This window comes from Bufo bufo, chromosome 4 (genome assembly GCF_905171765.1).
Source record: "Bufo bufo chromosome 4, aBufBuf1.1, whole genome shotgun sequence".
Classification (NCBI taxonomy): domain Eukaryota; kingdom Metazoa; phylum Chordata; class Amphibia; order Anura; family Bufonidae; genus Bufo; species Bufo bufo.
In genome coordinates, this window is record NC_053392.1 from 178150390 (window position 1) to 178176464 (window position 26075).

At 41.5% G+C, this 26075-nt stretch overlaps 1 protein-coding gene across 2 annotated transcripts in view; it reads left to right on the forward strand.

The window, feature by feature from the left end:
- Positions 1 to 26075, forward strand: part of KCNAB1 (potassium voltage-gated channel subfamily A member regulatory beta subunit 1) — a 393898-nt gene that overhangs the window by 284115 nt on the left and 83708 nt on the right. For both annotated transcript variants that reach the window (XM_040428136.1, XM_040428137.1), the window contains exons 2-3: positions 6165 to 6208; positions 25240 to 25277. In XM_040428136.1, coding sequence (XP_040284070.1) covers positions 6165 to 6208; positions 25240 to 25277 — 82 coding nt within the window. The remainder of the gene's footprint in view (positions 1 to 6164; positions 6209 to 25239; positions 25278 to 26075) is intronic.

Consider the following 26075-nt stretch of genomic DNA (forward strand, 5'->3'; position numbering starts at 1 on the left):
CCAGGGGTGGGATTAAAAATGTTAACAACACCCCTCAGATTACATCTCAGTTGCCATTTCTCTGAATCAGGCTAGGTATTAAAGTACCTTCACCAGTATAAAACATAACCTTTAATGGTATTTGTTAACAAATACCATTAAAGGTTTACGTTTTATACTGGTGAAGGTGCTCTGTGATTTTTTGAATAATAACGACACTAGTGACGAACTTGGACTTCTGATGTCCATATTGATGTCACGGCCATGGCTATGACCGTGACTCCTGAACCGCATGCGGTTGTCAGCGGTTTTCATTGGTGTTCAATCACAGGTGAGGGCTGTGGTATTGGCCTCACCTGTGGTTGCCGCTGGCAACAGTATGTATGTGGCAGCGTAGCAGGCTGAGCTGTGCCATGCAGCTCGCTACCCTGCGCATGCGGTTTTGTGTGTGATGTGTGGATGTGTGCACTGTGTTTTATGTTATTGTGTGCACGTTCCCTTTAAGTGGTGTTTTCCCTTCCCTGGTGTTGGAAGGGTTAATCCCCTTCCTAGTGTGTGTGATCACTGGGTGTGTCTGACTGTGGGGTGTGGCTTCTTGGCCTATAAAGCCTCACTGCTTTTGCAGGCCTTCAGGTTGCTTCAGCCATGCTTAGCTGAGAGCAGCCTCATGTATTTCTTACCTGCCAGTAAGAGCCACCCCTGTGGTCATAAACCTTAATGTCATAACCATATTGTGCTTAAGTTATTTCCAGTTATGTGTGATGTCCGTGTGATGTTTTATATGTCTCCCTTTGTGCAGCTATGGATCTGGGTCCCAGTGTGGGGATGCGTTTATGATCTGCACCCTGCTAACACAGGGATCCAGTCAGCAAGGCTGTGGCAGGTAGGTGGAACTCTGGTTCACCTGCCATATCCATAGAGCTGTTTATGTCTCCCCTTTTCCTGCAGCTTGGCCGTTGAGACTCCTGCTCCTCCGTGTCTAGGAGGAGTGGGCTTGTCTTACTTAGCTCCTAGGTGAGGGTCATCTTGAGGGCTAGCAGGGACTTTTAGGTTCCGGAGCATGGGCCCTCCTACCATCAAGGTTGGCCCATGCAGCTAGGAGCTAGGGTCAGGTTAGGGATGCCTTAGGAGGTGACCTGCTCCCTAATCCTGTCTTCATGGCCAAGCAGCCGAAACATCACCGGGCTGCACACGGCTGAGGATTTCCCCCATCCTCAGCCGTGACAATTGATCAGAACTGTGATTTAGGTATTAAAGTAACAATTAAAGGGGTTCTCCGGGAATTAAGAAAATGAAAATACTTAAATATTACTTTATAATAAATCTATTCTCAAATACATTTTATTACTTATAATGGCTCGTTTTGTCTGGGGAGTAATCATGAAGAGAAACAAAATGGCCACCGTCCCATTAGTATTTAAAGGGGTTCTGCACTTTCATTTAACTGATGATCTATCCTCTGGATAGATCATCAGCATCTGATCGGCGGGGGTCCAACACCCGGGACCGCCGCCGAACAGCTGTTTGAGAAGGCAGCAGCGCTCCAGCAGGACTCCGGCCTTCTCACTGTTTACCGCCGGCCCAGTGACGTCACGACTAGTATCAACTAGCGTGGGCGGGGCTAAGCTCCATTCAAGTGAACAGAGTTTAGCCCCGCCCACGCTAGTTGATACTAGTCGTGACGTCAGTGGGCCGGCGGTAAACAGTGAGAAGGCCGGGGCGCTGCTGGAGCGCCGCTGCCTTCTCAAACAGCTGATCGGCGGGTGTCCCGGGTGTCGGACCCCCGCCGATCAGAAGCTGATGATCTATCCAGAGGATAGATCATCAGTTAAATGAAAGTGCAGAACCCTTTTAAAAGCTTGTTGATTGGCTGCCCTGCAGTCTTTCAACAAGCTTTATTAGATGTCCGAACACCGAACTCGAACCCAAACTTTTCCGGCAAAGTTCGGGTCCGGGTACCTGAATTCGCAAAGTTCGGTACAGACCCGAACTTTACAGTTCGGGTTCACTCAGCACTATTTCTGAAGACACTAAATGGAGGAATATAACTACAAGTGGCACTGTTAAATGAAACAGGAATATAACTACAGTTAAATGAAAGTGCAGAACCCTTTTAAGGTAGAATGTTGCACTCGTGTCCTATTGCTCGGGTACTCTAGTTGTGGGGTCCCAACCCCGTGAAACAATCGAAATAAAATAAACTTAGGCACTCCTTCAGTTTTGTTTGAAGTATTGTGTTGATTTTTATTTGGTTTTCATATGAAAGGCAACTTGTTGTGTACTTGTGACGTTTCGGTTTAGACCTTTTTCAAACACTAAATGATAGATACAAAAATACATGTAAATATCAGAACATTACGGAAAACAAAAGTTCTACAACATCTGTCTGTGATATTATCACTACATATAGGATGGTCTTTGAAGATTAAACTAGTACGTCGAAAACAAATTAAGTGGAAAAAAGAATACAAGCGAGCACTACTAAGGTAGAATATATTTAATACATTTTCAGATCCCCATTTGGGGCTTGTGGTGTCCTATGTGTCATGCGTTGTATCAGTGAACAATTGTACGGACGAAAATAGCAACATTGGAGCAATCCACATAAAGTAGAAGCAATACACACGAAATTAGTTGTCTGTGGATGGAAGATACATACAACGATATATCGTAAATGCAGGTTAAGGAAGGTGGTTTGTAAAATAAAATATAGTAAAATAAACAACTGTAGGTCAACTTGTAGTCTGCCGGGTCCCCTTTAGTAGTAAAACAAGAGCGTAAGAGACTCACCTAGTTGTCATGGGAGGAAGGGAAAAGAGAATAGTGGTTTGAGGAAGGTGGAATGTCACCATATGATCTCCTGGGGTCTGTTTGAATAAACCCAGGTAATATACCCTTCAGACAGGAAGTCTTGCTGTGTCTGCATCCTGTATGTGGAAATAAGTGGAAAAGTGAAAGCGAATAGGTAAAATGATGAAGGGAAATAAATACGGACATAGAAGAGAATAGTGTGTAGTTACTATAATGTAAAATGGCCCTCTAGAAAAAAATGCTCAACTTTCCAAATTTCAATTTCTCTGCTTTTAAAACAGATAGTGATACTTCATATAACAGTTATTACTTTACATTTCCCATGTCTACTTTATGTCTGGATCATTTTGTGAATGCAATTTTATTTTTTGGGGACGTTAGAAGGCTTAGAAGTTTAGAAGCAAATCTTGAACTTTTACAGGAAATTTCCAAAACCCACTTTTTAAGGACCAGTTCACGTCTGAAGTCACTTTCTAGGGCTTACATAATAGAAACCACCCATAAATGACCCTATTTTTGAAACTACACTCTCAAGGTATTCAAAACTGATTTTACAAACTTTGTTAAACCTTTAGGTGTTTCACAAGAATTAAAGGAAAATGTTGATGACATTGCAGAATTTTACTTTTTTGGCAGATTTTCTATTTTAATCCATTTTTTTTTTTTACGGTAACAAAGCAAGGTTTAACAGCCAAACAAAACTCAATATTTATTACCCTGATTTTGTAGTTTACTGAAACACCCAATTTGTGATAATAAACTGCTGTACGGGCGCACAGCAGGATGCAGAAGGAAAGGAGCACCATGTGGTTTTTGGAGGTCAGATTTCACTGGGATAATTTTAAGTTGCCATGTCACATTTGAAGACCCCCTGATGCACCCCTAGAGTAGAAACTCCAACTGCAGCGCGGGGACCCGATGGAGATGCAGAGGGCACCCATACCCTCTGTAAACCCTCTGCATGCCGCGGTCAGTTTGACCACGGCATACAAGGGGTTAATACGCCGGCAGCAATGTTTTCACCAGTGCCAGCGTATGCAGCAGGGGCCCGGCTGTCAGTGTTAGCTGGGTCTGTGCCGCTGATCAGGCAGGCGCAGCTCCTGCACCCGCCCGGTCAGCCTGCCATACATGTATGCCAGCGTATGCAGCAGGGGCCCGGCTGTCAGTGCTAGCCGGGTCCGTGCCGCTGATCAGGCGGGCGCAGCTCCTGCACCCGCCCGATCAGCCTGCCGTACATGTATGGCGCAGGTCCTTAAGTCACGTCCACCAGCGCCGTACATGTATGGTGAGGGTCCTCTACGGGTTAAAGGATGTTACAAAGTAGGCATACTGCCATGTAGGGTAGGTGCCTCAAAAGATAGCCATACCTTTCTTGTAAAAATTCAGTCCTCTAATCCTGAGTAATGCTTCTTTTTCTTTTTATGCATACAAGTATATTAATATTCATTTCACAAGGGAAAGTTGAAACAAGAAAGATGTTCTGGTTTGTGACATAAATAACGTAAAAATTATTTGTTACAACAGAATATAAAAAAAAAAATCATATTCTGCAAATATTTTTTTCTGTCAAAAGCACTACCTGTATAATCAATTCAAAATATGCACTAGACAAGCACAAAGCAGCCAATGGTATGGTCACAAAAGTGGAGCTATGGCATTCTAATGGGTGCATATAGTTTACCTGCATCCAATAAAGAAAATTTAAACATGGTTATTATTTGTATTCCTCTTGCTATGTGCTATAGCAGAGGTCTCCAACCTTTGGCTCTCCTGCAGCTGCAAACTACAGCTGGCATACTGGGAGTTGTAGTTTCACAATAGATGGTGAACCACAGGTTGGAGATCACTGTACTAGAGGAACAGCAGTTAAAGTAGTTCTCTGTGATTCTGCCTATGATATGCCATCATGTCTGAGCAGCCTGACAGCAAAACTCACCAATATGTAATAGTATATGCAAGTGCTAGAGTGTAGTATATAGTAGTGTCCCGCCCCTCACCCCCTTAGGCCGCTGCGCCAGTAGAGACAACCAGTCCTGCCCACATTCTAGAACAGGTTGATGATGGCCATTTTAATTAATTCCCGGAGGATCTGTTTAAAGGAAATCTGTCATTAGTTTTGCCTATAATATCTATTTTTTTATTGTTTATTTTTATTCTGGGGAAAGGGGGGGCTAGATTAAATTTTTATATTTTTATGTTTTTTATATTTAAAAAAACTTGTTTTTACTTAACTTTTAACCTTTTTTTTAGCCCTCTTGGGGGTTAGAATATGTGATCTTCAGATTGTTTTTAGATTACATTGCAGTGCATTAGCACTGCATTGTAAGCTCCATATGCTGTTAGCCTATAGCTCTGATAAACTGGGCTTCTTTAGAGACACTCAGCGTATCATAGCAAAGGAATGGCATACCTCAATCACCGTGAAAGGGAGACATTCCAGAACCGGAAACTAACGCTTCTGGGTTTTCAGCACTCAGATGCCGTGGTCATACTTGACATGACATCTGAGGGGTTACATTTCTGCAATCGGAGTTATTGCCGATTTCAGACATTAGCCCCTTATCTCTGCTGTTTAAAACAGCAGAAACCTGGTGGCTATGGTGCCCGCAGCGCTCATGAATGGGGCGCCATATTTAAAGTGACAACTTCTGCCGTACATGTTTGGCAGCTGACGTCTAACAGTTATTTGACTTAGCCGTTTTGCTAATATCTTGTATTGAACAGCTTCAGCACATGCCGAGGAGTCCATAAATATTCATGAGCTCCTGACTTTCTCCTCCGGCTACTAATTCAGTTGAAAAACAAAACTGTCAATCAGTGGCCTGGAAAGAATATTTCTCTTAGACTTACTTTTAATTTATGAACTAAAATAACTGAAGTTGTAAGTACATGGTGTACCAAACAAACTTTCTCCAAACTCAGATGAGTGTGCTACATCTTGCATTGCCAAATTTGGTGTTGAGGTGCATCTCCTTCTTGCTTGTGAAACAGCAATGACAACTACGCTGGTCCCTAGCCCGATGGACAGGAGGGGCTAAAGTTTATATACAGTACCAACCTTCCCATTCCTTGGAGAAATGATAGCATGAACTTTAGGCCTTTTCCTCCTTTTTCTCTAATGTCGCTGTTCTTGTGCAGAGAGAAAACCCCAAGATTCACGCTACTCATAATTAAGAGAAATGGGAAAAACCTTCTTAATAGACCTAGTGGTAGTTACAGGTGTAGCCTCTGTGGTATGATTGTACTAAATGAAGGCTATTATATTCTTTAGGGGTAGAATTATTTGATTCCTCTTAGATTGATTGATTTTTCTATTTACCCAAAATAAAACATTTCCCTTTTAATTGACAGCAATGTTCTCTCTTGCTTTCTAGAAATCTGGGGAAATCCGGACTTCGTGTATCCTGTCTAGGACTGGGTAAGTGTATTATTCCAATAGTCTTGTAAAGAATAACAGTATTTCTGACCATTATATGACTTGTATCAGTTTTTTTTAGCAGTTTGGCCTCTGCAATCTGTAACTCATTTTTTTTTTTTGAGTTGATGAGTACAGAATGGTTGGGATCATGTCTGCCCATACACTCACTACACATGAAGAAATAGGGGATCCTGCTTCATAACTGTAGTACAACCTCAGTAGCAGCAGCAGTAATGGGGGGCATTATACAGCGGTGCTGAGCAGTTTAGATGTGAATCTAGCAGCCTCTGTCTGCCTCCAGAAGCCCATCCTGTTTCCTCCTCCCCTCCTCTCTCCATACACTTCTATGTCATTTAAACCTTCAGTTAGTAGGCAGCCTATCCCCACTGAAGATGCAATTCATCAGTTAGTGAAAGGGAGAGGGGCAGGAGAGCCTGATAAGATAAGAAAAAAGCATCCTTCTCTGATGAGATATATTACAACATTGTTTTTTTTTTATATTCACTTGTATTGTTCATCTATTGGGAAAAAAAGGAAAAAACAATGACTCTTTAAACGTTAGACTATAAATTAACCCATTTAGGACACAGCCTTATTTCACCTTAAGGACCAGGCCATTTTTTGCAAATCTGACCAGTGTCACTTTAAGTGGTGATAACTTTAAAACGCTTTGAATTATCCAGGCCATTCTGAGATAGTTTTTTCGTCACATATTGTATTTCATGACACTGGTAAAATGAAGTCAAAAAAATAAATTTTTATTTATAAAAAAAATACCAAATTTACCAAATTTTTTAAAAAAATTGCAAATTTCCAAGTTTCAATTTCTCTACTTCTATAATACATAGTAATACCTCCAAAAATAGTTATTACTTTACATTCCCCATATGTCTACTTCATGTTTGGATCATTTTGGGATGATATTACATTTTTTGGGGATGTTACAAAGCTTAGAAGTTTAGAATCAAATCTTGAAATTTTTCAAAAATTTTCAAAAACCCAATTTTTAGGGACCAGTTCAGGTCTGAAGTCACTTTGCGAGGCTTACATAATAGAAACCACTCAAAAATGACCCCATTCTAGAAACTACACCCCACCATGTCCCAATTGAAGCCCCCCTGATGCACCCCTAGAGTAGAAACTCCATAAAAGTGAACCTATCTAAGAAACTACACCCCTCAAGGTATTCAAAACTGATTTTACAAACTTTGTTAACCCTTTAGGTGTCATACAAGAATTATGGAAAATAAATGGAAAATCTGCCAAAAAAGTGAAATTTTTAAATGGTATCTCTATTTTCCATTTAATATTTTTTTTACTTTTACAAAGCAAGGTTTAACAGCCAAATAAAACAATATTTATTGCCTTGATTCTGTATTTACAGAAACACCCCATATGTGGTCGTAAACTACTGTATGGGCACACGGCAGGGCGCAGAAGGAAAGGAATGCCATACGGTTTTTGTAAGGCAGATTTTGCTGGACTGTTTTTTTTGACACCATGTCCCATTTGAAGCCCCCCTGATGCACCCCTAGAGTAGAAACTCCAAAAAAGTTACCCCATTTTAGAAACTACGGGATAGGGTGGAAGTTTTTTTGGTACTAGTTTAGGGTACATATGATTTTTGGCTGCTCTATATTACACTTTTTGTGAGGCAAGGTAACAAGAAATAGCTGTTTTGGCACAGTTTTTATTTTTTGTTATTTACAACATTCATCGTACAGGTTAGATCATGTGATATTTTTATAGAGCAGGTTGTCACGGACGCGGCGATACCTAATATGTATACTTTTTTATTATTTATGTAAGTTTTACACAATGTTTTAGTGTTCCCATAGTCTGAGAGCCATAATTTTTTCAGTTTTTGGGCGATTACCTTGGGTAGGGTATGATTTTTGCGGGATGAGATGACGGTTTTATTGGCACTATTTTGGGGTGCGTGTGACTTTTTAAACGCTTGCTATTACACTTTTTGTGATGTAAGGTGACAAAAAATGGTTTATTTAGCACAGTTTTTATTTTACATTTTTTACGGTGTTCATCTGAGGGGTTAGGTCATGTGATATTTTTATAGATCCGGTCGATATGGACGCGGCGATACCTAATATGTATACTTTTTATTTATTTATGTAAGTCTTACACAATAATATCATTTTTGAAACAAAGGAAAAATCATGTTTTAGTGTCTCCATAGTCTGAGAGCCATAGTTTTTTCAGTTTTTGGGCGATTATGCTAGGTAGGGTTTAATTTTTTGCGGGATGAGATGATGGTTTGATTGGCACTATTTTGGGGTGCATAAGACTTTTTGATCGCTTGCTATTACACTTTTTGTGATGTAAGGTGACAAAAAATGGTTTATTTAGCACAGTTTTTATTTTAATTTTTTTACGGTGCTCATCTGAGGGATTAGGTCATGTGATATTTTTATAGAGCCGGTCGATACGGACGCGGCGATACCTAATATGTACCGTATTTTTCGCCCCATAAGATGCACTTTTTCTCCCCCCAAAATGGGGGGGAAATGCCCCTGCGTCTTATGGGGCGAATGCTAGCAGTTTTACATCGTAGGCTGTGATGTACGAGCGAGCGGGGAGGGACTGGGAGGAGGAGCTGGGGGCCGGCAATAGCGGCGGGGCGGTGCAGTCACTGTACTATAGCCCCGTCGCTCCAGTGCTGCACTATTCAAATATAAAATGTCTTATTCAATTAAAAGTGATTAAACATGCCCCCCCACTCCTATTATTACCGTACATCCTAACAGCTTCAGTAGAATGCAGGCAGGCCGCCCGGCCTGCCTGCCTGGGTTGTACAGAAGATGTTAGGATGTACGGTAATCTTAGGAGTAAGGGGGCATGTTTAATCACTTTTAATTGAATAAGACATTTTATATTTGTATACTGGAGCGGCGGGGGGGGGGGGGATCTGTGGATGACAGTTTTATGGGGAAAATCCGTGGATGGCACAGTTAAGGGGTGGGGGGTCTGTGGATGGCACTGTTATGGGCTGGGGGGGTCTGTGGATGGCACTGTTATGGGGTGGGGGGGTCTGTGGATGGCACATATAACAGTGCCATCCACAGATCCCCCATAACAGTGCCACCCACAGATCCCCCCTCTAACAGTGCCATCCACAGATCCCCCTGTAACAGTGCCATCCACAGACCCCCTCCCATAACAGTGCCATCCACAGATCCCCCATAACAGTGCAAGCCACAGATCCCCCTGTAACAGTGCAAGCCACAGATCCCCCATAACAGTGTCCGTCATCCACAGATCCCCCATAACAGTGTCCGTCATCCACAGATCCCCCATAACAGTGTCCGTCATCCACAGATCCCCCCATAACAGTGTCCGTCATCCACAGATCCCCCCATAACAGTGTCCGTCATCCACAGATCCCCCCATAACAGTGCGTCATCCACAGATCCCCCCATAACAGTGTCCTTCACAGATCCCCAGTAATAGTGCCATCCATTAGTTCCAAACCATTAGTTCCAAACCCACCAAAAGCACACCTTTTGGTTAAAAAAAATTATTTTTTTATTTTCCTCCCCAAAAACCTAGGGCGAAAAATACGGTATACTTTTTTTAATTTATGTAAGTTTTACATAATAACAGCTTTTTTAAAACAAAAAAAATGATGTTTTAGTGTCTCCATATTCTGAGCCATAGTTTTTTTATTTTTTGGGCGATTGTCTCAGGTCGGGGCTCATTTTTTGCAGGATGAGGTGACGGCTAGATTGGTACTATTTTGGTGGTTAAACGCCTTTTTGATCGCTTGCTGTTGTACTTTTTTTAATGTAAGGTGACAATTTTTTTTTTTATTTAGCACAGATTTTTTTTTTTTTTTTTTACGGTGTTCATCTGAGGGGTTTAGGTCATGTGATATGTTTATAGAGCCGGTCGATACGGATGCGGCGATACCTAATATGTATACTTTTTTCCCCCTATTTTTTACAAATTTTTTTTTACTTTATTTGGGGAAAATTACGTTTTTGTTTATTTTTACTTGAAACTTTTAATTTTTTGGGGGGAAAACTTTATTTTTTCAAATTTTTTTTCACTTTATTTTTTGTCCCACTTTGGGACTTGAACTTTTGGGGGTCTAATCCATTTACAATGCATTCCAATACTACTGTATTGGAATGCATTGGCTGTATGAGTAATACAGTGAGTATTACTCATACAGCTTCCGGCCTGTGAGATCCAGGGGGCTGGATCTCACAAGCTCGTCACCGGAAGGCAGCGCGATTCCTTCCTTAGGCATCGCGCTGCCTTCCATGCCATCGGGTCCCCCTACAGCCGCATGGGGACCCGATGGCACCGCAAATCGCCGCCGCAAACCGCAGGTAAAAGCCGCAAACCGCAGGGACCCCCCCGCGCATTTAGCCAAGGTGCCTGCTCAATAATTTGAGCAGGCACCGGGTTCCGATCACCGCCCGATGGGCGGCGGTGATCGAAAATACACATGACGTACCGGTACATCATGTGTCCTGAAGAGGTTAAAGATGTTGTCTCAGGAAATATATTCTGCAGCTTTCAAACCCGAACCTGGATCTGAATACCTTCGTAATTGCATGTAATTAAAATTTTTCCATAGCTACTGAGTTATTCAATAAAATGTATCTGTATAGCGCCACCTAATTTTTGTTCTTTTTCGTACAGTATTTCTCTGTCCACCTCACTGAAGTGAACGCACATGCTCAACTGCCTCCTGGGCTGGGATAGGTAGAGAGCTCTGGCAGAAAGGACACACCCCCTCAGAAAGGGCACAGCCCCTGAGCTGCCTGTTTGATACAAAACTAGCAGAGCAATTAGAGGAATGAATTGGGAGATCTATGGATCCATGTGAGGTACAGAGCTGGTTCTAGCTTTGTTGCAAAGAGATTCCCATGAAATATATATCTGATTTTAATTTTTTACATTAATCATGGGATAACCCTTTTAACCAATGAAATTCTTTATACAAAATATTGAATATTTTTGGATGGAGCAAATCAGTTGTCTACCATGCCTAAAATGACATCACCTAATTGTCTCATGCCGATTCTGTAACCCCTGGCGCACGAAATTCACAGTTTGACAGTATTAATAATCTTCCCCAATGTATCTAATGCATTCACATATACATAATATTGAAGTATTTATGTCAATTTTGAATGTGACATAGAAATAGAGACACAAAATGATGCTTTTAAATTGCACAACAATTATGTTCCGATAAACAGACACGTATACCAAGCAGTTGTTCATAAATATGGTTATAAGTGATCAAAAATAGGATCTTTTCCATGGGTGATGTAACTAGGGAATCAAAATGTTGTCATGGTAACAAGAGAAATGCCATGGGCCTCCTGCATAAAAGCTATTCTAAAAAATGTCTGGCCTATAACAACCAATCAGATACTAGAGTATGTTTTAAAATCTGCTTGTTTGCTATGGCCAACGCCGACACTTCTCTGCAAGAGGCCCAATATCGCTTCCAACATACGTACAATGCTACAGCTGAGAGAACTCACAATTAGGCCTCATGCACCGGACGTGTTTTCTTCCGCATTTTGCAGATCGGCACGTCCTGGCCTCTGTTAGAAATGCAGACAAGAATAGGACATATGTTCAATTTTTATTTATGCGGGCCGTGGAACGGAAATTCAGCATTGAAGTGAATGGACTTTTTTTTTGCGGAATGGCCGTGGACCAAAACTACAGTCGTATGCAAATATTAGTCAACCAATATATTTTTAGATTGGGATAACATGATTATAATTCTAAAAAGTGTGCACAAGTGTCAAATCAGCGAGCAACTATTTTGCTGGTCAGGATTTAAACTGGTTGTTATGTCACTTCATTCACACATTTTCATTCATTGATGCATTTAGGCTCTGTTCACACTTGTTTTCCAGATTTTGTCAGGAGACCCAATATTTTTCATGGCAAGAAGAGTGGTCAATAGTGATGAGCGGCAGAGGCTATATTCGAATTCGCGATATTTCATGAATATTTTGTAGAATATTCGTCATATATTCGCGAATTTCGCGAATTCGAGATTATTTTATTGAATGCGAAAAATCGGTAATGTAAAAATTGCATAATGCGAATTCGTAACGCGAAATACAGGCGTGGGTCACTTTGTCTATATTTTTCAAGCTGCTAGAAGTTTCATGAGTTTCTCCTAAGACTGGATAAAATGGTTGGCACGGCAGAACATTACAATAGCTTTATATGCAGATAGAGTCGAGTGCTCCAATATATTCGCGATTGCGCTAATCGGCAGTGAATAGAATATTTTTTCGCACTACGTGCAACTTCACATTTTAGCAGGTCTGACTACAGATTACTGATCGGTGCACTAAGTATTGTTGTGAACTTGACATTGCTTCCTTCTCATTGGCCCACAAGCAAGAAGCAAAGAGGAATCATGTGTTCAGATTGAAAAAAATGCAGAATATTTGATATAACGAAAACTGTATATAGCACTATATTCTAAATATTCGCGAATTCTCGAAGTGACGATATTCGCGATAGAAATTCACTATTCGAATATTCGTGCTCAACACTAGTAGTCAAAATATTACAAAAAATATATGTATAACCTTGCTGAAAATCTTTGAGAGTTAATGGAGTCAGTGAAGCTGTGGAGCAGTTTGTTTTGTGCTTACTTATTAAACATTGTCCAAAGTTTTCTTATGTGCACTCTTGGTGAAATGCCAGCTATGCCACTTGTAATTGTTTTATGCTTTATGATGCCCAGTCGAATTTGATAACTAGTTTCAGAGGAGCCATACCTAGGCCTTGATTATTAGTAGTAATTATGACCCTGTAAAATTTGTTCTGTTGGAGGCAGAGGCCATTTTGTATTGACCCTGCACACGCTCAGTGTTAAGACTGTGGTGCGTAGTGTTGTGTTTTTATATGTGGTTATATAATATACTAGAGATATAGATTCCTTACAGAAAACACATACATCTGAATACATACACTTATATGTGTTTGCATATATAGAGATGTAGCAAGCGCCATCTGAATGGATAATGCACTACTTTGAGTATCTTTGCGCAAATTGTGATACATACAATGTATAAAGTCTTCCAACCCTTTCACTTTTTTCACATTTTGTCATGTTGCAGCCTTGTGCTAAAATATAAAAAAAAAACTCATGCTCCCCCATCTCCTATAAGGAGAAAGTGAAAACGGAATTTTAGAAAATGATGCAAATTTTTTAAAAATAAAAAAATAAAATGTCACATGGACATAAGTATTCAGACTCCTTGCCATGACACTTGAAATTAACTCTGGGGGCCTCCCATTTCTCTTGATCATCTGTGAGATGTTCCTACCTGTGGTAAATTCAGTTGATTAGATGTGATTTGGAAAGAAACATTCCTATCAATATAAGTTCTCACAGCTGACAATGTATCAGAGCACAAACTAAGCCATGTGGAAGAAAGAAGTGTCTGTTGAGTTTCAAGACAGGACTGTGTGCAAGTATAGATCTGCAGAATGGTATAAAAAAAATTCTGCTGCACTGAAAGTTCCCAAGAGCACAGTGGTTTCCATAATTTTTGAATGGAAGAAGTTTGGAACAACCAGGAATTTCCTACAGCTGGCCTCCCCACCAAACTAAGTAAGTGTGGGAAAAGGTCCTTGGTAAGAGAGGTAACCAATAACCCAATGGTCACACTGACTGAGCTTCAAAAATCCTGTGTGTAGATGGGAGAAACTTCCAGAAGGTTAACATCACTACAACACTCCACCAATCTGGGTTTTATGGTAGAGTGACCAGAAAGAAGCCTGTCCCCAGTAAAAGAAACTTGAAAGCTGACCTGGAGTTTACAAAAAAACACCTAAAGGACTCTCAGACTGTGAGAAACTAGATTCAAACAAACAGTCATGCTGTTGTAGTGTCTTTTAGCGGCTAGGACAGGGAGTCTGGTGAGGATCGAGGGAAAGCTGAATGTAGCAAAATACAGAGATATTTGAATAAAAACTTGATTCAGAGTGCTCCGGACCTCAGTCTGGGTTAAAAGTCTACCTTCCGACAAGACAATGACTAAGCACACAGCCAAGACAACAGAGGAGTGGCTTAGGGATAACTCTGTGAATGTCTTTGAGTGCTCCAGCCAGAGCCCTGACTTGAACCCAATCGAACATCTCTAGAGAGACCTGAAAATGGCTGTCCACCAATGGTCCAAATCCAACCTGACAGGGCCTGGAAGGATCTGCAGAGAAGAATGGCAGAAAATCCCTAAATCCAGGTGCAAGTTTTGTGGCTGCATACCCAAGAAGACTGGAGGCTGTAATTGCTGCCAGAGGTGCTTTAGCTAAGTACTGAGTAAAGGGTCTGAATACTTATTTCAATGTAAGATTTTTATTTTTCCTTTTCAAAAAAATTAGCATAGATTTTGAACATTCTGTTTTCATCTCATCATGGGGTACTGAATGCAGACTAATGGAAAAACTTTTTTTATTGTAGTAACAGGCCGCAACATCACAAAATGTGAAAAAGTGAAATTGTCTGAAGATCTCTGTCCTGCCAGCTCTGCGGGTCCTAGGTCTCCCTGGATCAACATCCATTTTGACTGCTGCAGACAATGACTAGCCACAGCAGTCAAATGTCACTCATGTGGCATGTCTGTGGGTCACGTGCCGCATGGGTTACATGTGACTGCTGCAGCCAGTCATTGGCTGCATAGGTGACGTTACAACATCAACATCTGGTTTGAGGCAAGGGGACCTGGGACCTACAGAGTCGGAACGATGAAGCCAGAACCCAGCAGGGAATCGGGTAATATGATTATCAACGCTGGGGAGGTCTCAAGAAGCACTCACCAAAGGTAAACAATCCCTTTAATAGCTATTGTATACAGGGGCGGACCAGGAACTTAAAGAGACACTGGAAAAACCTAAAAGTGGTCCCATATTGTAGGCAGGCCCAAATTGACAGAAGGCAGGACAACACAAATAGGCAGGGCCAACACAAGTAGGGAGGAACAACAGAAGTGGGCAGGGCTAGCAATATCATAGTGCAGCCCAAAATAGTCCTGAGGATGGTGATTGTTGAATTCAGGAAGGTACCTGCTACCGCTGGCCAGGTACATAAATCAGATCTTTACATACCTGACCAGCAGCCATGAGGAAGGCTCGGGCGGCCCCTTGAGCAACAGCCCACAGAAAAATTTGGCCAGGCTGCCCTGACTGTTTATATAATGCTTTATCAATACATTTTTTGCAGCTGTTGATTTATTTGGTTGTCAGGGGTAGTCAGCTTCTTCATTGCTGCTCCTCTCAGCCACTTTTACCGTTCCATTTCACATTCTGAATGACCAGCTGTCTATAAACACAACATAGTCTATTCTATGTGAGCACCTGGGAAACCCAGACTGTTTTACACGCTCTCACAAAATGAGTACACCAGCCGCAGAATTTAATTACCTACTCCAAATAAAATCTGCTTTTTGGAACATAGGAGTGAAGCTTCAAATTTCTTTTTTTAATTTAAGCTTTTTACATTGCACAACGATATAATAAATCATCCTGCAGGACTGTGGACTTCCTGCTCCATCCTACAGCACTTACATTGTTTTTATTACCTTACTGTTTGCATACCCACATATATCGGGAAACCCTGTGTGTTTAAGAAAAAACTTTGAAATCAGATTTCCAGTAAAGGGTCTAAAATCCAAACAACAGAAACAAATCCGCACAATCCATTGTGTGTATTCTTCCCGAATAGAAGGCTGTGGGGCTTAATAAGTTCCTAAGTGGCAGTATGCAGGAATGGTTCTGTCTGTGCAGTGGAGGACGCTCTATAGAACACACTCATTATTAAGATAACAATACTTTATTTTATTGCCCACTTAACTATTAACAAAGATGCTTGGGTGTCGTTAGCTGCCATATTCATAGCATGATTTTAGATTAAAGAGTTCAAGCTGAATTCTAATGATACTGTAAATACATCAAAGGGAAGCCCCAAGGAAGCAGAAGAAGGAGGAAAATAAGAAAATGTCTATGATTTTTATGGTGTGGTAGCTATGGTTACAGAATCTGTGGGTGTCTTGCTCTGTGATTATTAAAGCAGAAGCACTTTGAACACATTTACGAATGTTCAGATACAAAAAGTTATAGGAATACATTGTAAGAAATGTCTCCTTATGGGACACTTTTACATAACTGGAACCACCCTGCTCTTCTGACCATGTGATCATCACCCAACATGATAATCAACCACAGGATAAAATCATTCCTACAATTTTTGCATTAGGGAAATGTGTATTCCCACAGTAGATATGGGGTTAATATTGCAGTTATTTCCAGATTGCCTTGAAAATTGACCGCTTATGTTTTGTGCAAAAACAGCCTAAATTAGCTTTAGTGTTGGAAACAACATCTGCTCTATAAACATTCAAGCATCTGTATGTATTGTACTTTAATAAGGTTATATATATTTTACCCCATAGCCCTTAGTAGACAGATATTTTTGCCAAAAAAAGTATAGCATAGCTATAAATGCAATCTTTAGAGTCAGTATTGACCATTTTGCTGCCAGGCACAAAAAGAAAAGCCTCATTATTATTTTTTCTTATAGTGTTTATTTAGGGTTCTTACACATGTTTTTACAAGTTGTTGTTTTTTGGCCACTTATGCTTTTTATGGCATTTTGTTTGCACACAGTGGCCCTGATTTCTCAAGATCAACATCTGCTTCGCCAGTCTTGATGGTGCCTGTGCTGCCATAGGAGCCATGACAAGGTGCAAGCCTCATCATAAATGACATGGCTTCTTTGGCACTCTGTGTGCCGAAATGAAATCTACAGCAGCTCGGAGCAGTCGTAATTTTCAGTCATTATTTACGCCAGTTTCTGCGAGGGTGGTCTAAATGCAAATTGCAACTAGAAGAGTCACAATAGTATTGAAAAGTTGCAAATACTGTGGATATGCAACTTTTTTTTACACCAAATACAGGCATAAGGGGAATAATGAATTTCTGCCAAAATTGCCAGGGTAAAAACCTCGACAAAAAATGCTAAAGTGCATAGAAAATGCCAGAAAAAAAACATGTGTGAAAGCACCCATACAAAACTAACTTATTAAAATTTCATCAAATATAATGTATACCTAAATGTTTTTTTTTAGTACTTAATCAAGACCTATCCTCAGGATAGGTCATTAATATCAGATTGGCGATGTTCCAACTTCTGGCACTCCCGCTGATCAGTTGTTTTTCTAAATTCCGGCACCAGAACCGATGCATGGTAGGAGCACTGCTGCAGTAAGCACTCATGGCCACTACACAGTGTATTGATCTGTGTAATCCGGCTGCCTGTTTCTGTGCCAGAGCTTGTGAAAACAGCGGATTGGTGGGTGTTGCAGGATTCTGACTTCCGCTGATCTGATATTGATGACCTTATCCTAAGGATACGTTATCAAGAGGCAAATCACGGACATTCAATTTAAATTCCTAGTTGAATATACCACATGTATAGTGGCTCAGAGAGGAAGTTTAATAGTGTTTTAATGTGAATTTGATGATTTGAGAATAAACAGGCTTGAGCAGGTTAAGTGATAAAAACAGTTACTAAGTGTGAATAAATATAAGGTAAAACAGAAAAATCACGTACAAAATAAATAATAATCACCTGGTATGCACAGTACAATATGAGGGGGTGGGAGCTCCTGTCGCCATGTCGTTGCACTTGGCTGACACCCCAAGAAATAGATAGTGACCTACAACATGCTACCTGGATAATGTTCTTGGCAGGGTTCCACTTATTTGTCCTTGTGCACAAGGTTTATACCTTTCAGCCCCTCCTTCTTAGGATGTTCAGTGTGCAGTGCACATGTCTCTAACACAATCACTTAGCAAGGCAGCCTTCTCAGCACAATGGGGGGTTTGTATATGTTATATAACTATCCCTAACTCACGACATTACAAGGAATTTCATTACAAAGAATATAGAAGGTCATTTAATAATTAAAGGAGACAGAACTAATCTCTGCTTAATTATCTATGTTAAATACCCTTTCAACACAATAGCATAGATGAAACACATTTGTATGACCGTTGAGTCAGATCCTCACCCCATTGTTTGCTAATAGTGCAGTTTCTGTAAAAGGTTGAGTCCTGCACAGGTTCTTGCCACCCAATAGCAAAAAGGAGGGGACCATCCAGGGCTGGTCTGCTCTTTATATGGGACCCCATAGCAGCTGCATGATCCACCTATAAATACAACAGTTGTCTTTGTACCAAAAGTTTATAGCAACCCTGTAGTCAGGAGGTGATGTTTCTGAACATATCAGTGGATGGAATAGTTATATCCAGCCTAAATGTTTTTTGGGAGATAGTGCCATGGCTTTAGATCACTGCCTCTCCACATGACAAGTATGTAAACTGCCTCTACCGACAGTGCTGATGCAAATTATAACACAGTCTGGTAAATAAAGGGGGCAGACAGAGGGTTGTGACATCAGTCTCATGTTTCAGCCCTCTTGAGAAAGGAATTGTCACATCAGACAATGCAGGGCTGTGTAAGGTACACATATGTGTATAACCTTATTTGCGTTCTGCTTGATAAAAGTAGAACCACAGTCCAGGGGACATCTCTGGAATTATAGCGGCATCTGGACGACTCCTGGTATGATGCCAGGATGTTTGAGGCACCTGCAGTCTTTATTCACAGCAAACAGGTGCCGTGGAGAGGAGCAATTGAAAATTTCATTTCCCATCAACTTCTCTCTTCTATACCCTGATCACTCCTACTCATAAAGAAAGGAATTCAGGCATCAGATACTGTATATATTAGAGAATTACTAATATATAACTATTACTTTGTATATTAAAGATGCTTCTTTCCAAAGATTAAAGGGGTTCTCCAGGATTTATCAATAGATGACCTACTATGTCATCAGTATCAGATCGGCGGGAATCTAACACCTTGCACCAGACATGGTGACTGTAATGCTGCTCCCACTGAATTGATTGGGAACACTGCTACAGTAAACAGTTCTGTCCACTATGCAATGGACGGATCTGTGTTTTGGTGGCCGTTTCTCCCAAACAGCTGATCCACAGTAGTGTGGGATGTCGGAACCCCACCAATCTGATATTGATGACCTTCCCTATGGGTAGGTCATCAGTTGTTAAACCCAGAGCTGTCTGGCAGTAGAGCTGGGTTAAACTGCAGTCTTTCTCCAAGGGAAACCTTTTTAAAAGAAGATATATATACACACAAATCAGTCAGCCATAAAATGTAAAACCTACATCCTAAATTGCAAGACTGGGCCTCCATGGGTTAGACTTGAATTTTTTTTATTTGTACATTCCACAGTACCTTGAATTGAGATTTTGGAGGCAAAGATAAAGGGGTTGTCCGGGTTCAGAGCGGACATATCCCCATTTTCTCCCAGGCAGCCCCCCTGACATGAGCATCAGAGCATTTGTCCTGTACTGTTTTGCACAGGGCAAAGGCTTTTTGTGGAGATATGGTGATGTACCGGGCTATCCATAGGTAAAGCTAGGTGGATGCTTCAGCCTCACAGTGAGCCCAGTGAAGTCAGAGGCACTAATGGACAGGCTTTAGCGCTGCCCTAACGTGTAAAATGGCCAGGACAGCGCTAAAGTCCGCCCATTAGTGCCAGTGATGTCCCCAGCAACACTGCTAGGCAGAAGCCTCCACCTAGCAGTGTGAAAAATATAAACAAACCGCCCTTGCCCGACGTGATACAGCGCAGGGCAGGGGAGAGCATTGGAGCATAAAATGCTCAGGGGGGCTGCCTGGGAGAAAAAGGGTATATATCCGAGTTCAGCTCTGAACCCAGACAACCCCTTTAACAACCTGAACTCTTTCATGTACCTCAAAAATTTTGGAACAAATGCAGTGTGGCAGGGCACATTATCCTGCTGAAAGAGGCTATGGAACTTAGGGAATATTTTTGCCATCAAGGAGTGTACTTGGTCTGTTCAATGTTTAGGTAGGTGGTACATGTCAACGTAGCATCTCCTTGAATGCCAAAATTCAAGGGTCTCAGCAGAACGTTGCCCTGAGCATTACATGGCCTGCTTCCCATGGCACATCCTCTATCCTTTTCCACCAGTAAGTGACACACATGCATCTATCTGTCCACATGATGTAAAAAAATGTGATTCACCAGACCACCACCTATGTAGGCTAAAAAGCTGTAGCTTTTTAGTCAATTTGTATTACAGTAGCTCTTATATTGGATCAGAAAAGACAGGCTAGCCTTCATTTCCCATACACATCAGTAACCAGGTGTGAACCATAACCTTGTCCTTAGTGCATCCGTACGAACACTCTTTAGAGATTATCGGGCAGAAAATCTGGCTGTCTAATATATCCTTAACACTCAACTTGAAAGACTTGTTAGTTCACTTGCTGCCTAATATATCGCCCTCCATGACAGATGCCAATGAAAAAAGATAAGGACAGTTACTCAACATGTTATCAATTTAAACTGAAATCTTGTTGAAAGCTGTATTAACTGAAAAGAAAAAATGTAAAGAAACAAAGCTAAGAAATTTGCCAGATCCAGGCAGTGAGTTAGAATTCCTGTGTGTTTTATTCCATCAGAATCCTAGGGATACATTGAGTCTTTTATGGGGTTTGAAAAGTTTTGTAAAGAATGTTCCATAGTACAAAGGTAGATGCTCTACATGACAGAATTCTGAGGGCTGCATCTCATGACCTACATTTTTTTTCAGGCTATATGGAGATAGAAGATCACACTGCATGCTGCTACTGTATACTAATAACAGTAACTATCTGTAATGTTACCCACCTGACAGAGGCCATAAAACTTGTTTAATGATCTTTTTTAATTAGGCGAAGTAGCGTGACACACATTTACATCCAGTGTGGAAACAAGAGCCACAGGTGGATCCTCACTATGCACTGCAAAGACTAATGTACTCTGTGCCTGTAGGTTTATGGCACACTGAGACAGAAAGCAGATACACAAATAAACTGCGTCAGTGTAGTGCTATGTTTAAATACACTTCTTAACCCCCTTAAAGGGGTTGTCCACTATTTTAATGTTAATGGTCTATTCTCTTTTAAGATTATGTAGATGTTTGAGGCCTTGTTTATTTGGGACAAGTAGTATGTTTTAAGGCAGCATTTTTCACATCCTCTTTTATTTACAGCATCCACCGTTAACATGCACGGCAGATGTCAGGTCTTTGAAGATGGTGCCCGCTCCGAAGCGGAGAGAGCACCATAGCAAGCGGGTGCCTGCTGTTTCATACAGCAGACACCCACAGCTAATGTACGCAACTGGTGGTAATGCCGATTGCAGACATTTAACCTCTCAGATGCCGTGGTCAAATGTGACTCTGAGAAGCCGGAAACCCATAAGCTCGCACTTCACGGGTTGGACCGTCCCGTGTCCCCCGATGGAGATTGGGGAAGGCGTTTCAATGCAGTGATGAGCCTGTACTAGGCTTCCAGGCTCATTACTTGTATATTACAATTCAGGTTGGCAGGTGGCAGCACTGAACTGTAATATAACTATTATTAGAATGGAGAAAATTCCATTGCCCTATATAAATTGCAATCTGATGATCGCAAGTTGTGGCTATTTAAGGTCTGAACCTTCGGTCAAAGTTATCTGAGCGCTCAAATTTCCTAGGGTTTCCATACTTTTTTCGGAGATCATTTTATCTTCAACTTGCTTAATTTAATTTTGACCAGAGTTGTCCAAACTTTTGCGTGCCACTGTATACCTGTGTGAATTCCTTTTTCCCTTAAAGGGGTTGTGCAAGTATAGGGGGATTTTGGCAAAGTCCACACTTGACTGGACCTATAAAGGGAAGCTTTTACCTGACTCCCCGCTCCTTCTTCTCCCAGCCTGTGATGTCCTGCTGGGTTCTCTTGCTGTAAACATCCGGTTTTACATCGCCTGCAGCTAATGAGTGGACGCTGCTGGGCCCCCCACCCTTCCCCACCATTTGTAAACTTGGGTGGAAACTGTCTGCAAATGTTCAGTTTCCAAAGGGAAATGAAGCAGTACACAGTGAAAACTGTAAGGTATGGGCATGCCAGATCCTCCCTGAAATATTTTATGAAACTACTCTTCATTTTGAATAATGGATGAAGGTCCTGAACTGGAGATCACTCATTTGTTATTCAGAAGTCTTTAAGCGTACGGACACACGGTCAGCTTTCCTGGCGCAGTTTTGGAAGCCAAAATCTGTAGTGGATCATAAAGGGGAAAAAAGTATATAGGACATTGAATTCACTCCAGGCTTTGGCTTCCAAAACTGCATGCAGAAACCTGACCGTGTGGCCTAACAGGGTATCGGAAAATGGGTTTTCACCATACAATCCCTTTAATCAGCTGTCAGTAAAGCATGTAAATACTGATCTCAGCAGGGGCGTAGCTATAGGGGAAGCAGGGGAAGCGGCTGCTTTGGGGCCCAAACTCAGAAGGGGCTCACCCAGGAGGAGGACTAAAAGATTTTATTGTCAGGGCCCCCTCTACAATATTATACAATGACATGGATGGAGCGGCTGTCAGGCCTGGTTTGAGAGTACGATCTTGACTAGCCACAGGAGTGGAGTTGAACAGAAGTTGGGGTTGCGAAGAAGTTGCTCTGGAAAGGGGGCATCCAAAAATTTTCTGTGGGGCACACTCATTTCTAGTTGCGTCACTGGGTCTCAATTTTCATTCTTGGTATAAGTGAATATTGCCTAAGAGGCAGCAGACCAGAAATGTAATAAGACGAGGCAGGCAGACATTTTTTGCCAATGTCTATTTATCCCTAACCTGTTTGTGTGAACAAGTTGATAAGGTGTGACCCTGTAATGACGGTGAGCAGCAATTATAGCTCGGTATTATTTATATACCCATGCTGTTATAAATAGACACAAGAGAAGAAAAGGGGATAAAGCAGAAGGAACATTTTATGTAAATCAATATATTATTGAAGATTTAAAGTTATTTTTTATGAATATGGATCTCCATCCAACTAAGGCCTCTTGCACACGAATGTGTGCGCCCAGTGGTCGTGCGGGCCGCAATGCACAAACACCGTCCGTGGGGCAGCCGCGGTGATTAGAGTGAATGGGTCCGCTATCCGGCCATTCCGCAAAAAGATAGGACATGTTCTATCTTTTTGCGGAACGGAAGTACTGGACGAAACCCCACGGAAGCATTCCGTAGTGCTTCCGTAGGGTTCCGTTCCACACCATTCCGCATCTCCGGATTTGCGGACCCATTAAAGTGAATGGGTCCGCATCCGTGATGCGGAATGCCCACGGAACGGCACCCGTGTATTGCGGATCCGCAAATGCGTTCCGCAATACGGCAACGGGGCGCACACGTTCGTGTGCAAGAGGCCTAAGACTATGGTAATTTCTAGGAGGGTTCTATTATTTCCATGGTATAATGGATTTAGTGCATATCAATGCTAGAGGACAATTACGTTTTAGGGACATTTCTGATATAATGGCAATGTGAGCTGCTACAGATCTGAAGAAACCCTTAATATAATTATAAATATATGAGTTCATTTATGGCGTGCCAACAACTTAAGATGACCATAAACCAGGCTCCACATGAAAGTTTTCATTGACTGTTATTATCCAAAGTATAATAAGCTTATGGGATTAGGGAAAGAGTATTATCTCAGGAAATATAGAAAGTAGCTAATTAAACATATAAAGGAAGTAAGTACTATCTAGCAAACACCTACCTGCACATGTAAAAAATCTAACTTTGCAGGGGTGCAGGGTTAGTGAAACATGGCTGCATTCATGAAGAAACAGCGTGCTACCTCACCATGGTCTATGACGTCAGTGTGCAAGAGCTGCAGTACCACATGCAACCTGTGGACAAATGTGGCACTGTTTGTAGAAGAAATGCACAAATAGCGAAAGCATAAAAAATAGGCCTTCAAACTAATATCAAAATGCCACCTGCCTTTTCATAGTGTAAGAAGATAATAGAGACACTGGTGTAAATTGGGACAGATTTTGACATAAATTGGAACAATTTGGTGCAGTCTGGCCACAATTCTGGTGTAAAATTCTGTCTCCAACAATCTGTCTCCAATAGTTGATACAGAGTTAGGGCTCATGCACACGACTGTGTTTTTAGTCTGCATCCGATCCACATTTTTGTGCTGACTGGATGCGGACCCATTCACTTCAATGGGGCCACAAAAATGCGGACAGCACTCTGTGTACTGTCCACATCCGTATGTCTGTTGCGTGGCACCCGTAAAAAAATAGAACACGTCCTATTCTTGTCCGATTTACGTACAGGCCTGTTCTATAGAGGTCAGGATGTTCCGTTCTGCTAAATGTGGAAGGAACACTGGCGGTATCCGTGTTTTACGGATCCGCAATTTGCAGACTGCAAAACTGGCTACGGTAATGTGCATGAGCCCTTTGTCAAAAGTGTCTGTCCCTGCACCCAATTTAGGTTCTAGCCTGAGCCCCTGTGATGAACCTGGTGCAGGTCTAGACAGCCTGTCTGAGTTTATGCCACCTATAAGATAAGTAAGATATCCTCAAGGTTTTTTGTTGCGTCTTTTAGAACAGTGCCATTTTTTTTTAAAGGCTTCACTATAGAACTAGTTGATTCTTGATACAATCAATGAGCACAAATACTAGAATAAGTAGAAATTTATGGGAGTTAATATGGCACTGATGGAAATTAATATTCACTATTATAGTATATATAACTGCTATGATTCGGACACACAAAAACACCAAAATATGTGTAGCTAAAATACACTGTACTGTTTTTAACAGTTTTTTTTTAACAAAATATCAAATGTATTATGCCACTTTCACATAGTCAGTATTTTACATCAATATTTGTAAGATTGTAGAAAAAGTATAAAGCCTCATGCAGACGACCGTGTGCCGGCCGCGCTGCAGACCGCAATTTCACAACGTTCACAGAACTTTGGATTCATACAATAATTCAAAGTGCCTGCCCATTTTCTATCACTTTTCATTTTACATTGTTTCTTACCATTAAGTATTACATATTCTCTCTTTATTTCAGGAACTTGGGTGACATTTGGTGGACAGATTTCTGATGAGGTAAGATCCGCATTTGCTATGATGTAATTTGCTGACTTACTTTGCATACTTTTTTTAAAGGGCATTAAAGGGCATTAAAGGGCATCTGTCAGCAGATTTGTACCTGTGAAACTGGCTGACCTGTTACATGTGCAGTTAGCAGCTGAAGGCATCTGTGTTGATCCAATGTTCATATGTGCCCGCATTGCTGAGAAAAAGTTTTAATATAAGCAAAGGAGCTTCTAGGAGCAATGGGGGAATTGCTGTTACACCTAGAGGCTCTGCTCTCTCTGCAACTGCCACCTCCTCTGCACTTTAATTGATAGGGCCAGGCGGTGTAAACGTGATCACGCCTGCCTGGGCCTGTCAATCCTAGTGGAGGGAATGTGGCAGTTGCAGAGAGGGCAGAGCCTCTAGGTGTGGAGGGAATGTGGCAGTTGCAGAGAGGGCAGAGCCTCTAGGTGTGGAGGGAATGTGGCAGTTGCAGAGAGGGCAGAGCCTCTAGGTGTGGAGGGAATGTGGCAGTTGCAGATTCTCGCCCTTTCTAAGTAAGGGCGGGTTCGCAATCGCATTATAAATTACGTTATAGGGTTCTGTTATAACAGAGTTATAGCGGAATTTTAGGACGGAATGCAAAACGGAAAGTTTTCCATTCATTTTGCCAGGTTCTGTTCCTGCAAATGCACTGGAGGTAGCGCTGCAGTGTGAAGTGTTCCCAGCATTGGGATGCTTCACAGCCTCTCTCCTCTGAGTAACCACTTTCACATCCAACCAGGAGACCACAACAGCTGTGTGGTTCGATATGGTAGCTGTTACTCA